Source organism: Nycticebus coucang, chromosome 6 (genome assembly GCF_027406575.1).
Source record: "Nycticebus coucang isolate mNycCou1 chromosome 6, mNycCou1.pri, whole genome shotgun sequence".
Lineage (NCBI taxonomy): Eukaryota > Metazoa > Chordata > Mammalia > Primates > Lorisidae > Nycticebus > Nycticebus coucang.
In genome coordinates this window covers 38676830-38699255 of record NC_069785.1, presented here as the reverse complement: position 1 = coordinate 38699255, position 22426 = coordinate 38676830, and the positions used below count along the sequence as shown (strand labels likewise).

At 38.7% G+C, this 22426-nt stretch overlaps 1 protein-coding gene across 5 annotated transcripts in view; it reads right to left on the bottom strand.

Annotated features, from left to right (window-relative positions):
* CDIN1 (CDAN1 interacting nuclease 1) overlaps positions 1 to 22426 on the bottom strand; it is a 235866-nt gene that overhangs the window by 98005 nt on the left and 115435 nt on the right. For 3 of the 5 annotated variants that reach the window (XM_053595280.1, XM_053595282.1, XM_053595281.1), the window contains exons 8-10: positions 20210 to 20277; positions 8254 to 8319; positions 7437 to 7542 (exon numbers count right to left, since the gene is read on the bottom strand). In XM_053595280.1, coding sequence (XP_053451255.1) covers positions 7437 to 7542; positions 8254 to 8319; positions 20210 to 20277 — 240 coding nt within the window. Of the gene's footprint in view, positions 1 to 2502; positions 2587 to 4188; positions 4303 to 7436; positions 7543 to 8253; positions 8320 to 20209; positions 20278 to 22426 lie in introns of those variants that run through there. The other 2 variants (XM_053595284.1, XM_053595283.1) reach the window with 2 other exon arrangements.

Below are 22426 nucleotides of genomic sequence, written 5' to 3'. Positions count from 1 at the left end.
GTGGAATTCCCAATGAAAAAATTTTGGCTGTCCTGTGGTTCATTTCTGTTTTTTTTTTTTACAAATAAATAGTACACTGTATTAAAATGCAAAGACAATATTCAAAGTAATATAACAAAATGAATAAAATCTTTGTCTAACACTGCCCACATATTGCAGATATTAGTGCATTTTTCTTTTTTTTTATTTTTTATTTATTTTATTTACTTTTATTTAACCATAGCTGTGTACATTAGTATGATCGTGGGGCACCATACACTTGGTTCATAGATCATTTGACACATTTTCATCACACTAGTCAACATAGTTTTTATAGCATTTTCTTAGTTATTTTGCTAAGACCTTTACATTCCACATTTACTAGGATTCACATATACCCCTGTAAGATGCACCGCAGGTGTATAGTGCATTTTTCTTAAGCATGTTTTAACCTTTATTTAGTTCACAGTAGAATATAAGAAGCTTTAAGTATCTCAAATGATATTTGGCAGTTTAGACTGTCAACAGTTTGTTTAAGAGGACGCGGTAGTAACGTACCTCTGTTAGTGAGCCCCTTCTCTTTTGTGCTTACCTACTCGTGATCAGCAAATTGAAGGATGTGAAAATATGAACACAAGCTACGTGTTGCACTGTACCTCGGTGAAGCAGCCAGCTGGGAGTTTTCAAAGCAGAAAGATGCTGATGTGACCTCTGGTGTTAAGAGACACTATAGCTCGGAAGTATTTGACTTAAAAAGCAAACAATCCACAAGAAATATGGAATACGGGTGGGTACCTATGGTGCCAGCCACATACACCAAAGGTGGCGCGTTTGAACCTGGCCGGGGCCAGCTAAACAACAGCTAAACAACTGTAACAAAAAATAGCTGGGTGTTGTGGCAGGTGCCTGTAGTCCCAGCTACTCGGGAGGCTGAGGCAAGAGAATCATCTAAGCCCAAGAGTTTGAGGTTGCTGTGAGCTGTGACAGCAGAGCACTCTACTGAGGGCGACATAGTGAGACTCTGTCTCAAAAAAAATAAAACAAAAACAAGAAATACGGAATAGAAACCAGCAAGACAAGGCCAGCTTGTGTTGTATTTGTTTATTAACCTGGTCTAAAGAAACCAAACGAAAGCCTCACACACATCCCCGCACAGTAGCTCTCAGTCACACAGCTAGCTGCTTTGTTGTTTTGCAGCAGTGACACCCTCAGCACCGGCATCTAGTGTCCCTTTCCATTTGAGTCTGGTGCCCTGCACTGTCTCTGTGAGGCCCATACTACACAGACCATTTCACGGCTGGAATCAAGAGGGAATTTTGAGAAAAAAGTATTCACTTCTTCTATCTTTTCATTCTTTGAGAGGTGGGACGCGCACAGGTGGCAGTATGGTTGCCAAATAAACTGCTATCACTCCCCGCAACAAGAGAAAGCACGAGGCCTGGCAGTGTTAGGCCTTGGGAAAACTTTTAAACAAGGCAGGTAGTCATGGTAAGGAATGTATGCTCTGCTCTCAATGGAGAAGACTGCTTATAAAAACAGATGGGGGAAAAAAACAGAACAAACCTAAGCCAGAAATCTCCAAACCTGCAAAACAAAAATAATTTTTTTAATGAGTCTGATCTAAACAATACTGTATTTTCTTCCATTTGCTCAGTCTCCAGCCTATCAGGACTCATTTTTCCAGGTTGAGATTTTGCTATTCTAAATATATAGTACTCTGAGATAGGAACTAATGGGTTCACCTGCAACTGTGGTCTATAACTATACCACAAATTTATATAGATGTATAAACAGTTTCCCCATCCTTCTGTGCCATCTCATCTTTAAATTGTAGACTGGAATAGGCTTTCCTCAATCTCTAACAAAATCAAGGAGTCTCAGCATAATAGCAGCTCACGACTGCTCTAAATTTTTCTCATTAAGACAGAAAGTTCAACTATTTTATTTTACAATCCGAAAGATGTTTCTGTGAACCTCAATCAAAATGGAAAATCGAGAAGAATTGTTCCTACCTAGCCTCTGCTGAGCCACAGCTCCCAAGTCTAAGGAGAAACCACACGGGACAAGTGCTGATGCTTCACATGGCCAGGCAGATACATGTTTGTTTTTAAGTCCAGCTTTTCTGTGTCTGGAACCATACTGTGGTCAGCAGGTAATGGTTGGGGTTGGGGGCTTGTACTTATTTCTTCTGCTTCCCTCAAAGGTCTACATATTTGTCCAGGTATGGTGGTCTCACAGGCAATAGGTAATAACATACTGAACTAACCTTCTGTTCTGTGTTCATGGGCAAGATGCATGGAACCTGACTGGCAGAGATGTGGCTGCTGTCTCTGCGGAGGCTTTTACTGCTGATGTATCTGCAATCAGGGGCAAAGCTCTGTGTCAGGGGCGTGACCCCATCAAGGTAACTAAGACAGGTTTTCAGGACTTGGTGTGTGGGAGCTGCTGTGATGAAGACTCTCCTGGTGATCACCCTTACAATCTGGCTTTGCTGGCCTAAAAGGCGTGGGAGCCCTGGAGGAACTCAGGTTTGTCTTCATCAGAGCAGATATTCTCTTGACTGGTCTGTTAAAGGATCCGACTGATCTTGAATGAGACCTTCTTCATCTGCAAGGGGTTTGAGGTAGAGGATTAGTACTTGGGACATCTCCATTTTGGTCAGATGCATAGTTGATGTGTCCACACCCATAGAAGCTTCAGTGGCCAGGAGCATCGGATTGGAAATGAGAAAGTGTACAGTCTTCTAAAAGTCTGGGATCGTTAGGGATTCTACCTCACAGTCTGTCTCATCCCGAGAGAGGTCTTCAGGGATCAGCAAGGGTGGAAGGGGCCCACAACCCCATTCACAGAGAGTAGCACTGGAGGAAGGGAAGGGGGGTTTTCATAGGTGTAAGTGGAGGGGTAGAAGTACAAACTCCATTCAGTGAGAGTTTCTTAAAACCACAGACAACTTGATCTTCTTCATGTGGTCCTGAGTTTTCCCAAGGGAATACTGAGAAGGGGCAAGGTGTACTTTTGAGATGGACCATTTTCTATAAAGTAGTGGCCAGTCATCATATCAGAACGGCCACTTGACGTTAGGTGCTCCTGAGCTACAGAGTTCAGCTTATAGGCCATGGTTACTGGGATAATATTTAAAAATTATTTGTAAGTGCACTGTAACTGCCCCTGCAGGACTTCAGGCTGCATGTCGCTTAGCCATCAAGTACAAATCCAGTTTTTAACGGGACTGTAATCTCCGGAGCAGCATCTCCTACTGTGGACATTGTGCCTTATTCTGGGATGTCTCCAAACTTATGAGGCCCAGGGATTTTTAAATCAACCAGTAGCTTTCATTCCCCAGGAGATGGGGCAGCTGCCCAGGGGACCCTCCCGACATGTCTGTCCTGGCCAGCTTAGCACTCCCCGGTGGACGCCACAGGCACCTCCCTGCTCCCCTGCTCCCGCTCCAGTCTCACACTCAACAGCTGTCTGACTGCCATCTGTACTGTGCTTTAATGTCACATGGCTTACATAATCCTCAACAGTCGATTCCAAACATTGTTGTCTGTCAGGCATCAGTAAATTCATTCATATATTCACTCATTCAATAAATATCTACTATCACCTATTATGTGCTAGCTTTCTGGACATTCAAAGATGGATAAAACCAGTAGATAAGACAGAACTCATTATTAATTTGAGGAGGTTGACAAGTAAGTAATTACAACATTTAAAAAATGCTATGAAATTGCTAGCAGAACCCAAGAGCTACAGCAAACCCAGTGTTGGAATTTAGGAAGGTTTCTCAAAGAGATGTCAGTCAAGCTGAGCATTGAAATTAGCAAAGTAGTTTATCTGGTAAAGAAGATAATTAAAAATATCTAATCAGAATACTTCTAAATTCCATGAGACAATGATACATGGGAAAGAGACAAATAGAAAAAATAGTGGGATGTGACTGGTGCCTGTAGTCCCAGCTACTCAGGAGGCTGAAGCAGGAGGATCTCTTGAACCCAGAAGTTTGAGGTTGCTATGAGTGAGGCTTGATGCCACGGCACTCTAGCCTGGGCAACAGAGGGAGACTCTGTCTCAAAAAAAAAAAAAATACATTTTGTTTTAAATAGATGCCTCTAATGATAGGGTGCCAGAATGGGACCAGAATGGCAGATGGAGGGGCTGAACTTGCAGTTGCCAATTCCATGATCTTGACAGTGTCTGCTGGGTACTGTTCATGTGCATTCCAGCTTTTGGCTCTTTCTGTCTTTCAAGGTCACTCAGTATTTTCATTCATTTCAAATTGACCCACTTTACCTCCAGCCACCACAGGTAAGCACAAGATGTCTGTTCTGAAAGGCCACACATTAGAATTCATGTATGTATTGGTGTCTTTTTCTATCTGTCATCATTTGAATATAAAAATACTATGTATATTTAGTAACATAGGTCAAACTATCAAGGAATTCACCTTTTGGTTAGAGAAGTGGAATAAGAGGGGGGGTTTGGTGTTGATTTCATAAGAAAATGTGTTTTCTGGGAGCCCTATACAATGCGGGGCTATATTTATAGTCCAAATACTGCTTCTCAGAAATATTCATTATTTCCTTTAACTCCACAGTACAAACTAGAGAGTGCTGAGGAGTTATTTAATCAAGGTTCACTTATGGCGTGGGAGCTTGTAAGAAAGAAAGCTTTAAGTTTCTTTCTCAATATCTCTGATTAGGGGAGAAAGAGACTTCTTTGCAAAATTTTAATTTTGTCAAGGTGAATTATCCTGAGTAAGAATATCAATTTACTATAAAAGAAAACTCTTACAGAAATGTTAATCTAAAAATTGGGGGCTCTACAGCTATTTGAGTGGGAAAATGAGTTTATACATGTACAAAAGTATTACTCTACAAATAGCAGTTTAACAGTCTTAATGTAAAATCCAATATTTAATGCAGAAATAGGGTGACAATAAGCTAACCTTGGTTTTTATATCAACTAGAGGCTTATCACACAAATAAAGCAAATACCCCAAATTCTAACCAATAGCCTTTGTGAAAGGTTACTGACAGCTGGGGGAGAATTTCTTCCAAGTCTATGAAATTTGAGCAACTGCTATGTGAGTTGTGTTGAGGTTAAATATGAAAGGAGTTGGATGCTACATTTTTATAAACAGGCTAAGTTTTCTTCTGTCAAAATGCCCCATCACTTACAATCCAAATTTTATATTCAGGTAAATTCCTCTGTGTTCCATTTTGAACTTGGGGACTACTTGAATCTCTCAGCCTCTGTGCAGACATTTGGTTATATCAGCGACTTTTGTGTCCAATATTTCCTTCTGGCCCATGTAAAATCCAAGCTGGAATCCCCATATCACACATCATGCCCTAAATGAATTACGCCCAGCCCAGTGCAGTGGCTCACTCCTGTAATCTCCATGTTTAGGGAAGCTGAACGGTGCTCACATGAGGTGAGGAGTTTGAGAGCAGCCTGGACAATAAAGTCAGACCTTATCTCTACAAAAAAAAAAAAAAACCACCACCACAACAAAAAAAGCTAGCCAGTGTGGCACATGCCTGTAGCCCCAACTACTTGGGAGGCTGAGACAGGAGGATCACTTGAGCCCAGAAGTTTGAGGCTGCAGTGAGTTATGATGATGCCACTGCACTCCAACCTCAGGTGACAGTGTGAGATCTAAAAAGCAAATAATAGTGATTGAATGAATGAATTATGCCCATTTAGCTAGTATATATTTGAAGAATACATTAGGGGAATGTAAATCAATAATAGTCTAAGAAAAACATCATTAGAATAGAAAAAGTAGAATGCAAAAAAAAATATAAAATACAAAGGAAACTATATTAAATTATCTATCACCCTCTCCAGCCATGTCAAGAATCCATAGGTCTATCACCCAACTGACCAGATCCTTTAATCAGTGTCTAAATGATAAGTGTTGAGCATGTACGAGGCACTCAAGAAACAGTTTTAGAATAAAGACAATGCTTTTGGAATTTTTAAGTAAGTTCTGAGATTTTGGATTCAATTTGCTATTGTTCTTAAGGAAAGCGTTGACCAGGACCAAGTGGGGCAGTTCAGATGCACAGTGATTGAGTCCATCAGTTCTTTCAAATCCTTTAGCAACCTAAACTCATGCAATTTGATTTTCTTGCCATTGTTTTCCCTACACTATCAAAAATGACGCTTTCTCCACTATTTCAAACTCATCATAAAATTGCTAAAAATCTAAAATTCAATTTGCCACATTACTACTAATTTGAATAATGGCTGAATGAAACACAGGAAACGCTGAAGCAGCATTGATTTCTAAAACATTTTGCACTTTCCTCCTCCATCCCTGTAAAGTAAAGCTCGGATGCTATGCACAATTACACAAGAAAATCAAGAAAGCCATTACATTCAGCATTTTGTCATGATCATTGTTACCATGGCAAAAAGTGGGCTTAGTTTAGCACAGCTGCTATGGGCGAGGTCCGCTGGCTTTCTGTAAAACCGGGTAACAATGTAATGCCAATGTCTGTGGCTGGCCACTGTTTCTTAACCTAGAAGGACAAGGCTATTGTCTCAGATGCTACTGTCTCATTCCTTAATGATTAGAGCTAATGTCATCTGATTATTTTATTCCTCCTATTGGCCGGTGATGAAGGAAAACTAGTTCATCTGGGAAGGTTATCACTTGGCCCACCTCCTGTTCTACAGAGAGAGAATGTGTAGCCTGAACTTAGGTCTGCATTAATAGAAAAAGGCAAAGTTTTAACAGTTGTATTGTCACTGGCAATAGGGTTGTGCTGGAAGGCAGTGAGAGAGAAATGCAGACCTAGTTGTTTGGCATATCAGTTTTCTGAGTAATCTCTACAATGGGGATAAAAGTAACTTCCTTGTGAGAATTAGCTGAAAGAATCTACAGGCCCAGGCATGTGGTGATTAATCAATAAAATAGCATCCCCTCCCACGCTACCCCTTTCTTTATCTCTGACATTTCTATATGCCTTCAACATGGAATGTTGAAAGAAGCTGGTAGGTAAACTGGTTTCTACTGTTAGAAGGTAAATCATTTTCATTTTTTATATCCTTTGGATACTTTCCTCAGAGAGCTGAGGAGAAATTATTTTAAGGTCTGACAATAAGCATAAATTTCACATCAAAAGGCTAAAAATTCACTGTCAATACTATAATAAGCACCACATCTTATTTTCCATATTATAAGTGGCACTAATATTATCACTGTGCAATGGAAAATGGAGTATATACTTTTGATTTTGATCTTATGCAGGGATTTTTCGTCTTAAAAAATGAAGCAGCATTATGAAACCAGAGTTTAAATTACCTAAAATGAATACATTAATCAAGACTCTATATTTACTAGAAAGAAAGGCTACTAGCATTTTTACCAGCTAAACAAAATATTTTTTCTAATGAGATTTCAGCTGAGCATCGTTTATCTTAAGAGAAAAATAATGGGACCTTACCTATTCCAGTAGCTCCAGAACTGGTCATGCAGGTAGGCGTGGTGGCTACATTCATCACCAAATGAGGCTTTGCTTTCAATCCAGTGAATTATGTGCCCTTCCACAGCTAAGGGACAAAGCATTACTAATATATGGCAAAGGAAAGGGAAGATTGAAAATTCTGAGCTCTACACAGGCCTCTCTGTGCTCCACATTAATGAGCAGACACTTAGCCCTCACCATTATCTATATATGTAAGTATAGAACAACTCATTGTATACGTTCATTGCAAGGAACATCTATGTTACAGTTACAACCTTTTTATTTTTGTCATATTCCTTAACAGTCCCTTTCCTAGTTCTGAGATTCCCTGTACAACTCGACAAGTGACATGTCCAGCAGACCAGTGTGAGTTGGATTTTTCAATAGAATCAAGTTTTAAAAATTCAAAATTTAGAAAAGTTAGAAATGGCAACCCAAATGTCTTTAGAAAATACATTTATTCTTCAGCATATGTAAATGTTTTTAAGATCTAGATTTCTACATGATTGCAAGAGGGACCTTACCTAACAACTGCAATCAGTGTAACCTGGCTTATTGTACCCTCAATGAATCCCCCCCCCAAAAAAAAAAAAAAAAAAGATCTAGATTTCTTTTGAACCTTATTTTTTGCTATTTTAAAATAATTTTTGCCAATTATTTTCACCCATTTAGATGCAATTTTATAAAGCTTATCTACTCAGGTAACATTGGCTAATATTAACATACTCACAAAAATGTATAAAAAATATATCTGTTTTCTCTATAAACAAATGCATAATAGAATTTAAGGACTTACCAACTGGAACTTGTAAGATAAAGTCTGGCGTTTTGTCATAACCCTTTGCACGGAGCTGATCTTCATCTACAGGAAGAACAAATACTATTATATGTAACAGTATTCCATTAAGAAGATAGCAATATAATTGCTTTTCTTTCTTACAAATGTGTAAAAACTACTAATGAGGTCATACATATCTTTCTTACCCATGCAATGCTGTGTCAGAATAAATGAACTTTCTTAACAAACCTGAAGCATAGATATAAAAACACTTTGGTCTTTCTGCATTTTTATGCCTTTATTATAAACACCATTAATTCAAGCTGTGATATGCTATCTTTTCTTGTAATTGAAGATACTAAAAATAAAGGAATATACTGACTGATTGAAAGAACAGGCTTTCACCACCATGAATACGACTAATGTTGTCAGCCAATATTGACAAGTTACAGTAAAGCACCAGCACCGTGGCCTTTACAATTATGAAACAAATGCTTTCAACAAAGCAATTAAGAAAGTTTAGTTTCAATTAGTGAAACTATTCTTCTACACAAGAAAGGGACAAGGGTGATGAGATCACCAGAAAGAATTAATTATCCTGCTTAACTCCTTTGGTATGCTATTGTTTTTGGCATTGGCTAGAGTTTTATAACTAACAATATGTGATTCTGAAAAGCGAACAGGCTTTAAGATTTTTTTCCCCTAAGCCTGTTTGATTTCTTGATCCTCTGTAAACATCAATGATCCATTCTGAAGGAAAAAAGGCAGGAAAACAGGAAGCTTGACGAAGTTGGGAAAAACTAGCAAGGTGCTTGGTTGAAAAAAAAAATCCACCAGTATTTTCTAAATGCTGTCCTTGACTTCTAATGGCATGACAATGTGATTTCTGAAATGGGGAGTTCTCCATTAGATTTTGGAGTGACCTGGTCATTCAATTCCAGACATGGCTTTCTGTCTTCATCCAACCTCAACTAATGGCCCCACCAAGTAACAGGGAAGGCTGTGTGGTCTCTTAACACCTACTGGGCTGTTGACATTGTCATGCGTCCCATTCCCCTTCCTGCATCACCTTTGATTAAAATTAATGGCCCATTCCCAGTGTTGGGTAGCTTATTTCCAATCCATTTGTCAGCCCAAGACAGTGGTTTCATGGCCAATGTTCAGAGACTCTCTTTTAGAACACTCTTGTGTAAATCTTGAAAGGTCAGCATTTTAAAGGTAAATAACCTTTTAATGACAAGACACATATTTAAAGTAGACATTTAAGTTAAATTTTGTTAAAAGTCAATATCCTTAAGCTATCCAGTTTTTAAAGGGTTGATTTAGAACCATCTCCCTGTCTTGAAATATAAAAAATTTTAAGTTAACTGTTGAGATAATAAAATATAAAGTAATATGACTTTAAAAACAAGAGAATTTGAGAAGTAGGCTGTAGATGAACACAACTGTAAAAACTTCTATCTTCTAACTATACTCAGACCACAACGAGACTATTTAATAAAAAAAGACATTAATTAAAATCGACTCCAGTGCCTTGAGCTGATGTTTCAGGTAGCTGATGAACAGTTTTGAAGGCTGGGTTGACATTAAAAAAGATAGATTAATATTTTATTAGAACTATCCTAGCTTGATCAACCTTTGCAGACGTTAAAATCTATTTCAGAAAGAAAAATGATTATGTTACTGATAACAGCACAAAATAAAATTTCAAAGGTCACCAAGCAATCCAAACACACACACTAAAATCCTTTAAAGACAGGCGCTGCACTCCTGTTCACTGCACCAAAATTACTAACACAGTACCTACAATTTAAACTGCATGACTGACTTAATGTGAAAATTAAAAAACCCAAACCCCAAAACCTGAACATAAAACATCAACGAAAGTAGGGAATCTTTCTATCTCCTGTGGGGAACTTCAAAGTACAACTGGCTCACTGGAGCATGCTCTCTCTCCCCCTCACACCTCTCTTTCTCCCTCCCTTCCACTCTCTTGTTCAGTATGAAGTTGATCTGTAACCTAAAATAAAATCGTAAAGTCTCCTCTCCCAGTGGCTTACTGACTGGACCTTCCCTCTTGGCCAAGAGGATCCCCTAAAACTGAGTTGCTAGCTATGAGAAAGGAGATCAGACATGGCTCATCAGTTCCCCCATCTTCTTAGAGATGTCCTTGGGGGTTCATTACCAGGCCTAAGGCTATGCAAGACATAGCTGCTGGTCTTCAGTATATACAACAAACCACTTGAGTCGAAGTCATATGTCCAGTAGTTTGTCTCTGATTAACTGAACCTTATCTTCTCTGACTCCTGGTCTTTCAAGTAGAGACTGACTCTTTTCAGCCAGTTGTCAATTGAAGAATCTTTAAAACCACCTACAACCTGTAAGCCTTGGCTTTGAGACCTCCCACCTTTTGGGGTCAAACCCATGTATGCCTTCCCCACCATAGCAAGTCCACTTGCTCAAGGCTTCCTGGGTGTGGCTCTGGAGCACAGTCCTCAAATTTGGCTCAGAATAAACCTCTTTAATTTATTTTACAGAGTATGGCTTCCTTTCCATCAACAGATCTAACAGTAATCATATCCAAAAGATAGCATCTGGAAATCACAGTGATATTAGACTTCTATTTTTTATAGAAAAGAGGTTACCCTCCACATCTGAACTAATATGTTCTGGGCATCTTCTCTTTCCTTAAATTTTCTTACTAAACTCTCACTGCCTTATTTCCCCTGTGTCAACTTTCACATTGTTTCTTTTAACCTAGATTTCCTAAGAAAGGAGAAGGTAACAACTCCCCAATGTCCAGAGGAAATGACAGGACAAGTGTAGGAAATCGCCTTCATGAACAGGTGGTCTTGTTCACCTGCTGCAGGCCCCAAGACAAGTTCCTGACATTGATCATCCCCCTGGGAGATTGTTTAAGGTCAGCCCTGTCCATCTGGCCTGATTTTCTAGCTTTTGAATTAGGTTCCTTTCTTAGCTCCCAGACGTTGAAATACTTCTCACCATTAGATTATGATCCAAACCATTCAGTATGGGTTTAAAATTTGGTTTATATGTCAAGGTTCCAACTGTGAGATCTTGAGGTGACGTATTTTGGTCCCAGCCCACTCTAACTCTCTTTTGCCTCATTCTGTGTTAGCTTCCCTGTGCTATCAGCATGGGCCTGGGTCTCACACCCTGCGCCTCATCCTGTGCTCTGAGGACAGCAGTGGTTCCCTTTCATTTTTTCATATCCCATCCACTGCCCCACTCTCACCACCAACATATGCCCCATACACATTTAATGTCCAAAAATATATATAACCGAATAAAATACAAGTGCATTTTAAAGAATATTTTCGTCTATGACAAAGCCTGTCTAGACTGACAAAACAAAAGTCTCCTTTCCTAATTTAACTCCCCATGCATCAAAAAGCCATAGTGGCACCAGCGTTAACTCAAAGTTCAAGGTTTCATTTGACAGCTCTCACTATTATCGTTCATCCTTGGTCTCATGCAATTCATCTCAATCGTTAAGAATAGGCTATCATTCCTTTCCTGAACACTGATGACAAATTTTCCTGTTTTTCTTTGATATCTGGTATTTTAAACAATATTGGACTTATCTCGTCTTTAAAGTTTTGGTAGCGCACCCCACAGAAACCCAATCTGTGCCCGGTGCAATTGTTGGGCAGTTCTTTGGCCTCTTCTCCCATTTCTTCTATGGCTATGGATCCATTCATATTTTTATCTTTCTATAGTCAGTATTGCCATTTATATTTTCTTTGAAAATCACACATTTCAAATAGGTTCTTATAATACTTTGCACAATCTGAGGTAAGTAGTTTCTTACGACTTTTTTAATTTCTCAACTGGAAACTAAATGCTTAATAATCTATGGTCTTCAAGAAAAAATGATAAGATTTTAAAAAGTAAAAATATTAATCAGAAAGCATACCATTTATCCATGTCATAAAAACACTTGCACCCTCTTAAAATTTGAAATAAAAATTATTTTTAAAAAGAATAATATCAGTCAGGAAAAAAAAAAAAAGCCAAGTCATGGTATTAATATGAAACAGCACTTTTAGTGTAACTTCCCTACATGGTTGAGGATCAATATGAAATCAATCCCTAAATCCTGTAACCTACCTTATTCAGTGTAAATAGCATGTACACAGGAAGGGTCTTCTGGTTGTATATACCCAAGATATTTCACAACGATTAAGCTCTTTAATGTTATAGTTTACGTGTACATTATTAAAATGAATATAAGAATATTATCACCTAAAAGTGGATTAGTTAACCTGCAGATTCATAAAATGTAGGTTTTTAGATAACTACTAATCATGTATTTCTGAACAAGTTCAACATTCCAATTTATGCACCACAAAACCAGCCTAGAAAAGTTAAGAGACAAACCAAGACTTAGACCTCTCAAATCATTACAGATACAGGACAAGAGCCCCTGTCAACCAACTTCCAGTTTGTTCTGATAGACTGTGTATCACTCTTAATTATCTAGACATTTAAGTGTGGTCATATGTAACATTCACAAAGTAGGGAAAATACTTATCGTCCTCTTGTAAAATCTTGAAACACAGGACAGGTGGATGGCCATCTGTCTTATACCATTATTTAAATTAGATATCATTCAGCTGGCACCTACCTAAAAAAGAGGGAAACTGGATAATGTCTTGATTTCTAGCACTATAATGGTCCTCTCTCCAATTTAACTTAAAAAAAAAAATCAATAAAACTGCATCCAAAGATGAAACTGACGTGAATTTTTAAAAACAACCCAGGTCTTCATTTATTTTTAAGTTGTCAGGCCCATCTTCTAAGGGCATTTTAAAAAAAGGACTTACACATGCGTAAAGAACATTGTGAAAGTTTAATTTCTCTGGCCTTTGAATTACCCTCTTTTCCAAACACCCAAAATATCCAAGGCAATTAAGTACTAATTACACAATTTCTTTTTTTAAAATAAAGGGCTGATTTTGAGTCAGAGAACGAAACACACTTGAAACTAGTTAACATATACTTAAGAATCATGGGGGCATCAGAGCTACCAAGAAAAGAGTGTTTTTGCTTTTATTAAAAGCTTTAAATTTAAGACATATGGAAAAATTATGCAAAATTCAAGTTCACAACATCAGAAAACGAAAAATAACATCCTGACATGCCTTTTATCTTTGAATTTGTCGAAAGTTTTCTGAAATGCTAGGTTAAAATACATGTATGATAAAAAGAGTCTTTTTAACACCTAGTGCATCTTTACTAAATTGGAGGTCAAAAAGGATACTTATTAATATAAATGAAAATTACAGCATATGTTTTTTACTCTAGTATCTTATTTTTCTGTGTGTGTTTTTTTTTTCCTTTTTTTTTTTTTTTTGTAGAGACAGAGTCTCACTGTACCGCCCTTGGTACAGTGCCGTGGCGTCACACGGCTCACAGCAACCTCCAGTTCTCGGGCTTACGCGATTCTCTTGCCTCAGCTTCCCGAGCAGCTGGGACTACAGGCGCCCACCACAACACCCGGCTATTTTTTTGTTGCAGTTTGGCCAGGGCTGGGTCCGAACCCGCCACCCTCGGCATATGGGGCCGGCGCCCTACTCACTGAGCCACAGGCGCCGCCCATGTTTTTTTTTTTTTTTCCAAAACACTGCCTCATTCAAGACTTGGAGCAATAACCTTTCTTTTCTATATTTTTATGTTCCCTGGGAATAAGCTTTATGGCCTTTCCTGCACAATTTAGGAAGGTAGCAAGGTTTTCGTAATAGATGCTACACGTGCCGAGGTACACAGAGCAGATACGCATTGAATGGGGAGACTGAGAGCACAGATAAATGAAATCTTTAGAGAACCCCAAATTTCATTACAGCCATTAGTTGCAACCTCTTCTCCCAAAGCCTCTTACCAAAGCCACTAATAAGGAACACAAGTGACTGCTCTGACCTTGTCCTTGGCTTATGTCTTTAGGGGACAATACCAGTGAAACACTGAAGTGCCCTAAAGATGGGAAACAAATGGGAGGTCACGAAGCTGGGGCAGTGTCGAGAGGCCAGGTGGGCTAGACCCTGCCATCAGTGGCTGCGGGAGAGAGAGGACGCAGTTGTCAGCAACAAAGAAAGTAAAACTCTTCTACATGTTGCACCGACTCACTCTAAATCCTTTTGGCTGAATGCCACAAATGAAGGGGTTAATCAGCATGGTAGGGTAAAAAGATACAGGACAGATTGTTGCGAGGACGCCAGCTGTGATGCAAGGCCCGAGGACAGGTTTTCTGAACAGAACAAGGGGACTGGACAGTCACTGGAGCCCTTTCCACCTCTCAGGTGCTGAGGACTGGCTGAGTGTTAGCCCTCGCCTGCCTTAATTCCTCTGCTGTACTCACTGACTATACGATCCTTTTGCAGAACCAGCTCATCTGTCCCGAGCCAATCTCAATGGCGGGAGGCATGTTGGCAGTTCTGAGATATAAAAAGGATCTTCTACAGAGATAGACAAACGTGTGTGCCCAGATGCACAAGGCCAAGAAGTAGACCCGCAGTAATAGGAACTGATTTAACCCCTAAGTCCTTTCGGTGATGGGGAGGAAAGCTATAACTTGTAGCTAATTATCTGTAAGAGAAAGAGGTTTTTTGATTTTGCTGTCCTATTCGCCATCCTGTCTGGCATTGCTACCCACTCTCGCAGAGTGATTCTGGTGGTCAGTAATGTGACCCATCCCCAGTCAGCAAGGCATATGGGTAGACACTTGACACAGACTAGCTGACCAGGGATGTCTTATGGGGCAAAAGAGAATCATCAACTTTTTTCTGGAATTCTAAACTCAGGATTAAACAAACTAGCAACTGCTTGTGACCTTCAGTGTTACCTGAGAGTGCAGCCAATGTAGAAAAGAGCAAAACACAAGGACAGATGGGGAGATACTGAGGGCGTTGTCTGGTCTTCTAGATTCTAGAGACATCAAAAGCAAATTTCTCTTTTGGGACTTTCCAGGTGTGCACACGTGCATGAGTGTGTGCCTAGAATCTAGCTTGAATTTCAGCCACTTACAACCAAACCAATTCCAATAAATGATCAGTGTCAAGAAAGCAGCTATGATTAGACATGAGATATCTAACCAGGGAATCAATCAGATAGTCTCTCACTATGACCATTTCTTCTGTGAAGGGAGAACGAGACCCATATTCCCTATGTTACTATTACTGCTGTAAAAACTGCCTCTTATTTTTAACCTTTGATAGATAGGAGTAGAATGGCTGATTCCTTACAAAGTACCCAACCATCTCAGTGCCCGTCAGCCTCCATAATCATGTTTTATTTCTAGCCTCTTACTCTCTACAGCTGACATCTGCACGTATATACAATTTCAGTATTCTAAATCTCTCCCACCGCCTGTTCCTCACCTAAGTCATAATCCCCTGTTTGTCACATCATAATCACTTCCCCAGCACAGCACTGTTGCTTCAGGTGGGGGATAAAGCAGCAGGAGCAGATGAACTCTCAGGAACAAAGATCCCAATTTCTTACAGCAAAGGACATCCTTCACTAAGCCTATTTGGCTTTATAGATTATACCCTCCTGGAGTCCCACAGGGTAATACATGAATGAAAAGCACCCATGTAAAATATGCCGGTTTGCCCAAACATTGGGGGGCAGTGAGGCAGGAATAAAGCAGATGCCTCTCAGATGTCACTCAAAATAACTGTGAAGTGTCTACTAACAGGGTAATATTCACAGGAAAGAAGAAAGTATCTCCAGAGCCATCCTTATTAAGCCAAACTGAGCAAGGATTTGCACCAGGCAGTGGCTGTGGAAGTCATTAATGAAAGCCCTTCCAGGCTGGAGAAAGGCCAATGCACGAAGGGCGAATGGTTTAGCTTCAGTCTCTACCCTAAGCTCTTCCCTATTTTTCCTAACAATGTGAACCGCCTTGTTGTCTTCACATTGCCACCGTTTTCCCTTCCTTTCTTACATTTTATTTTTTGTTCAAAGCTCTCAAAAAACAATGCCAAAAACCAAAAATCAAAAACCAAACCAAAGAGAGGCTACACGTGGAACACTGCAAAACGTGGTCTAATTCATGACTTGAGAGACACAAATGAATACATCTCCACGTTCTGTTTTGATCATGCCAGAAATGCAGTGGACCCTTAGCAGAGGTAATAGGAGAATCACAGTGCTCTGCATCAACTTCAAGTTGAAGGACAGGTCTCTGTGAGGCCAAGCCTGAGAGTGGGCAGCAGGTGCTCCATATCTTCTGGGACTTTAAATGGTGATCAAGAAATGTTAATTCTAAATTAATTATCCTTGGAAAGAACTACTCACATGTGATAAAACTTATCTTTAATTTTCCCAGATGGACCCATGTTTGATTCAACTTAAGAAAAAGAATCTTTTTTTTTTTCTTTTAATCTCTAATGGTGTCTACCCATAGCAGGTACTTAAAAGGGTTGGTAGCTTAGTAGTAAGAGAGCTAAGCTAATGAGCTAGCTCAAATAGCCATCCCAGAAGTACACAGTGGCAGGAAGGTCAATTCTATTACCATTTCCAGAAAAAGTAGCTCATGCTCCTAGCTCTCTGGGAGGCTGAGGCGGGTGGATTGCCTAAGCTCAGGAGTTCAAGACAAGCCTGAGCAAGAGCGAGATTCCATTTCTACTAAAAATAGAAAAACAAGCCAGGCATTCTGGTGGGCACCTATAGTCTCAGCTACTCAAGAGGCTGAGGCAAGAGGATCTCTTGAGTCCAAGAGTTTGAGGTTGCTGTGAGCTATGACGATGCCACTGCACTCTACCCCAGGGTGACAAGAGTAAAACTCTGCCTCCAAACAAAAAAAGTAGCTCATGAGATGGCAGCATTTTCTTCATTTGTAAAGGGTAGCTGTTGAGACTTAGCATAATTTGTATCTTTCTTTGAAAGGTTTAATAAATAACAGCCTTAAGCATTTATTTTCATTATCCAGACAATCATGTAACACTTACTAAGTGAAATGCACCAGGAAGGGCACGGCAGTCTCACTGTCTCCCGGGACAGACATGCAATACTGTGCCTGGCTATGGGCATCCAGGAGACAGAGTGTTTATATGCAATCACATCAACTAACTAGCGTAGCTCCTGGCATACACAGAGAGAGCGCAAAAAGAAGTTAGTTGAAAAGAATGAATACATAATAAGTAAAAGAATTACAAGGACTCTCAGACATTGCTAGAAATTATCTGTATTCGTTTTTAGCTTCTCTCCCCACTAGACCATAACCCCAAGGAAACAGGTACTTCATCTGACTTGTGTGTAGTGCCTAAAATAGTATCCAACTTGGTAACTTATTTGTGGAATAAATGAATAAGTACACGAATGAAAAATAATTTTTAGTTGGAGAAACTAAAGTCATTTAGTCATTTATTCAACTTTGACCTGCCTTAATATTATACAATATACACATCTTTGGAAGTACAAGCGGGGTAAGTTTACTGATAGGTCAAATCTAAATGAGTACAACCAAATCTCCGATGGCAAAGACTCAATGCCCAGTACATGGCTATGAGTCCAAGAAATTTAGGAAAGCATTTAGGGTTAGGAAAAAGATGATTTCTTTTTATTTTTCCCTTCTTATGGGCAAGAGAGGGCAGATAAGGTACATATTTTATAAAACTTCAATAATGTGAGAAAAATTTAGAATGAGGTAAAAAACTTTAGGGAACATAATAATTCTAAAATTAAAAAGAATGAATGTATAACAGGAATACTTGTCTTTTGAAAGTAGTCCAGATGAGCAGGAGGGAGTGAGAGGAGAGATATTTCTGCTTATCAGAAAATCAAAATAAACATGTTTGCAATGGCTCTGCAACAAAAGTCAAGATATACAACAAGAAGAAAGGATAAGATTAGATTAATGGTCTATTTCTATACCAGTATTTTTTCATTGTTGGCTTTAAAATAATGATCTATCAAAATTTGCCTGTCACAGTATTTTATATCTAAATAATCTTTGTTTGGGGATATTTATAAGGTGAAAGAACAACTCCATAACATCAGTTTGAATTTTCATGTTTTAGCCACAAATAAACACGTGTTAATTCAGTGCTTTATTAAAATACTTAAAATACACAGAATACATTACCCATTTCTTTGTATGCTGATGAGGAAACTCTTTAAAACAGGACCAATGTTACATAAACTTCCTATACATTCTTATAACTCATTTAGTTTTAAAGATCAATTAAGTATCATCTTATGTTGCCATAAAATAATTACCTCTAGATCTTATAGAACAAAGTAATAGGTGGGAAGGGACCCATCAATTTCAATTTTAAGTCTCCTTTCCATAATTGCAGGCAAGTAAAAATGACTTTCTGACCAGGTTTCTGCAGGGCCTTTGTCCTCCATAGTGAATACATCAACATGCCCAGTTCATGTAAGTGAAGGGCCTGGGACTAAGGTTAGTAGCCTGTGACTGTGCTCTTGGCGCTTTCCCCCAGTTGGGCTCTGCTAGTCCTAAGAAAGGAAGTAGAGAAAAGCCGGGCCCAGCAAAGAAATGGGGCACAGGGCCTGACTATCCACTGACATGTGGTACCAATGGAGTAAGGCCAAGTGGCTCTGAAAATTTGGCTGCTTAGATGGTGGTTTAAAACAAAAAATATAGATTTGGCCATGCCATACTGGCCCCTGTGCGAGTGAGCAGCGTGATCAGATAGTTCATAACACTACCAGAACTCCATAGTTCTGAAAAGACTTGTAGTCCATCACAGGTCACTCATTCCAATTGGTTCTGAGCCATCATACATTTCCTTTTTGATGAGATTTTTAAATGGCGTTTTCATCCCAATTTACTCTCATTCCATACAATTCAATTTTCCTGATATGAAAGAATTTGCTGCTTCTATATAACTAAAATTTAATTTAGTAATTTGAGGCCACTTCCCTGATTTACCAACTTTCTTTAACCCTGAACTAGAGAACATTTATGATCTGTCCTAGCTTCCGATGAAAATAATCTTGTAATACATTTGACCCCATTCTCCAGTTTTTAATAAAAAGACTGAACACTAAGATTTAGAATAGATCCTTTGCAAGGTTGTGTTAAATATTCCTTCTTTACTTGACGTAAAACCATTTATTTCTCTGCATTTAACTCTCCTTGGCCCATTCTTTGTCCATTCTAGGACAAAATTTGGGTAATCCAATGTTCTTTGAATTCTTTTTGAATTCAAAAACCACAATGCCTAAAAACCACAATGTGCAGACTTCAGTACTGACGTAAAACATCCACATAATAATAAAATGATTAGTACAGAATCTTCACAAATCACTACATCTAAAATGGAGAGGAGGAACTGATTCACTGTAGAGTGCTTTAAGTTTTCCATGATCAGTGATCACATGTATGTCCTCTGAGGCTTAATTTCTAATGTTTAGAAGACGCTGAAAGAAATAATAACCTACTATACACAAATACATGCATACATGTGGGATTTTTAAAAAATCATACTAAATCTACAATGACAATTAATGTTTGGCATGAAAATAATAAAGGTTTAATATTTTGCTTTCAAGCAAAAGTATCCCTTGACTCCATACATGAAACAAACACACCTAACACGAATTCTTCTAGCCGTTCTCTTTAATACATAAAAAATTTTATAAGACAATATTTCTTCTATTTGTTTCTTTTTCTCATAAGGCCTAGATTATGGTTAATATCTCATGACACCAAAAGTAATACTGCCACAGATATTAAAGCATTTTTTCAGCCACTTATTCTATAAAATATTAATTGCGAGCTGTGCATGGGCTGTCTATACAGAGGAGGAGGTAACCGAGTTCCTGCTTAGTTCTGAATCAATAAAAGAGAACATGCACAGCATCAATCATCATTCACTCTTCCTTCAGTATATAATAACTGCAACCTGAAGATTTTAAAAATATATATTTAAGCACTCAAGGACACAACATAACACAAGCTAGAGAGGGTATGAACAGCACTCACCTAGGAAGGACAGGTTTTTCTCTAGAAGCAACTCTCTCAGCAGGACCTCGTGCTCATAGCCAATGGCACTGGAAGTTTTAGTTAAAGATGGTAACACAGGTAGTATTATACCATCATGGGGAAAATGTTAATACTGGGTCTATACTTGGGGATGAAATAGAGAATTGAATAATCAATGCAACTATACTCACCGTTAGCCCACACCTCTGAGGAATGAGATTTCTACAAACATCCCTCATTTAAATGACCAAATAGAATTTTTCAATTTTTTTATGTATTTGGCCATCAAATATTTATAAATGAATGTGTACTTTAACTCCTTTTAAAAAGGGGGGGTCACTGTAAGCACACATTAATCTGTGTTAAAAATTCCCAATTCAATTTAGCAAACATTTACTAAGCACTTACTAAATACAGCAAAGAATACCAAGCAGCCTTTGCCCTAAAAGAGCTTCTAATCTTACAGAGTTCTGTAAATCGTCTACAAAGTCAAACTTGCCACAGAGCCAGCATTTAGCAGGTTTTTGGCTTCACTTCTAGTCTACTGTTGGTGATCTTTTATGACTTGGGAAGCCAAACTAGTGACTTGTTAAGAATATATGGAAGACTGTTTACTGAAGCTCACTTTACAATCACCAAAATGTGGAAACAGGCTAAATGCCCACCAACTCAGGAATGGATTAATAAGCTGTGGTATATGTACACCATGGAATACTATTCAGCCATAAAAAAATGGAGACTTAACATCTTTTGTATTAACCTGGATGGAAGTGGAAGACATTATTCTTAGTAAAGCATCACAAGAATGGAGAAGCAAGAATCCTATGCACTCAATTCTGATATGAGGACAACTGATGACCTAGTACATGGTGGGGGTGGGGGAAGGGAGATGCAGGGGGGTGGGAGGTCACGGGGTGTGACACACCTCCAGGGGAGGGGACACAATTTTAAGAGGGACTTTGCATAGATACACACATGAACGTATACATTTTTAAGTGCTTACTATGCAGAAGGCACTATGTCAAGCATTTTATGTATGTTATTTCATTCTCACTATCTTTATAATCCTTATTTTGTAGATGAGGAAACTAAAGCTCAGGAAGGAGTTTACACAAGGCCATAACAGCTCACGTGTGGCAAAGCAGAAAATGAGAACAGGATCTCTGCAAAGTCTGTTTATAACTTCCATGTAGCTTTCCAAAAAGCACTGAAATCACATAATGATTCATAAAACCTCCTAAATATCACATATGAAGGGGCTTTGTGCTATACATTTTGAGCTACTAACTTATTTAATATTCCTAATGACCACATCAGCAGGTATTATAATTAGTCCCATTTTTACAGTTATGAAAATTAAGTTTCGGGAAGGATAAGGAACTTGCTGAATGCCCCATGGGTAGTAAATATGAACTCAGGAGTAGGACTTAGAAGTCTGCTCTATTTTCCAAGAGATGAGATTGTACATACAGAGTCTTAACAGGAGTGTTATCCTATTTTGATACTTTAATTTGGTTGAAAGCACTTGGTGATAATTATTTGAATTGCTCTTTGCATTCTCCATTTCACTGATAATGTCAACCTGGTTACTATACTCCTTGGCTTACCAGAAACTCTGATTCTGATCACGGACTACAAGAGTTCAACTTCAGTAAAGCTTATATGTTATTTGTTAAAAATCAATTCCTAAATAATTATCCTGTCCTTTATCTGCACATAAGGTGAGTACAGTTTAAATCTTAGAATCCTATAATTCAAGAGACCTTTTATATCCACCAGCAAAACAAGCCCCTTTCATCATTACTGCCCTTTCCTCCTGTTGCCTGCTCCCCTATCCCAACGCACATGGCTGCGCTTTTTAAATTTCTAATTGGAACCAAAATAAAGGAAACAAGTTTTTAAATCACACAATTCCACACATTTTCAGAGTCCATTGAAGACCTGTGATGAATGACTCTCAATGGTCTCTCATTACTAGGGACATCCCACATTTTAGAACTAAATTATTTACTTCTGTTCCACATAAATGTGCTCTCATTTTTATTGTCGTAAATTATTTACATCTAAAATGTTGCATCATGAGGTTACTGATGGTACAGACATGAAACCCACAGCATTTGAAGCTTCCTGCGTCATTATCTCTCCTTGCTTCATAGTTTATGACTTTGTCTAATAGCTGTGTCCTGCAGTCACACTTTGGAAAGTTGAGGTGGCTGT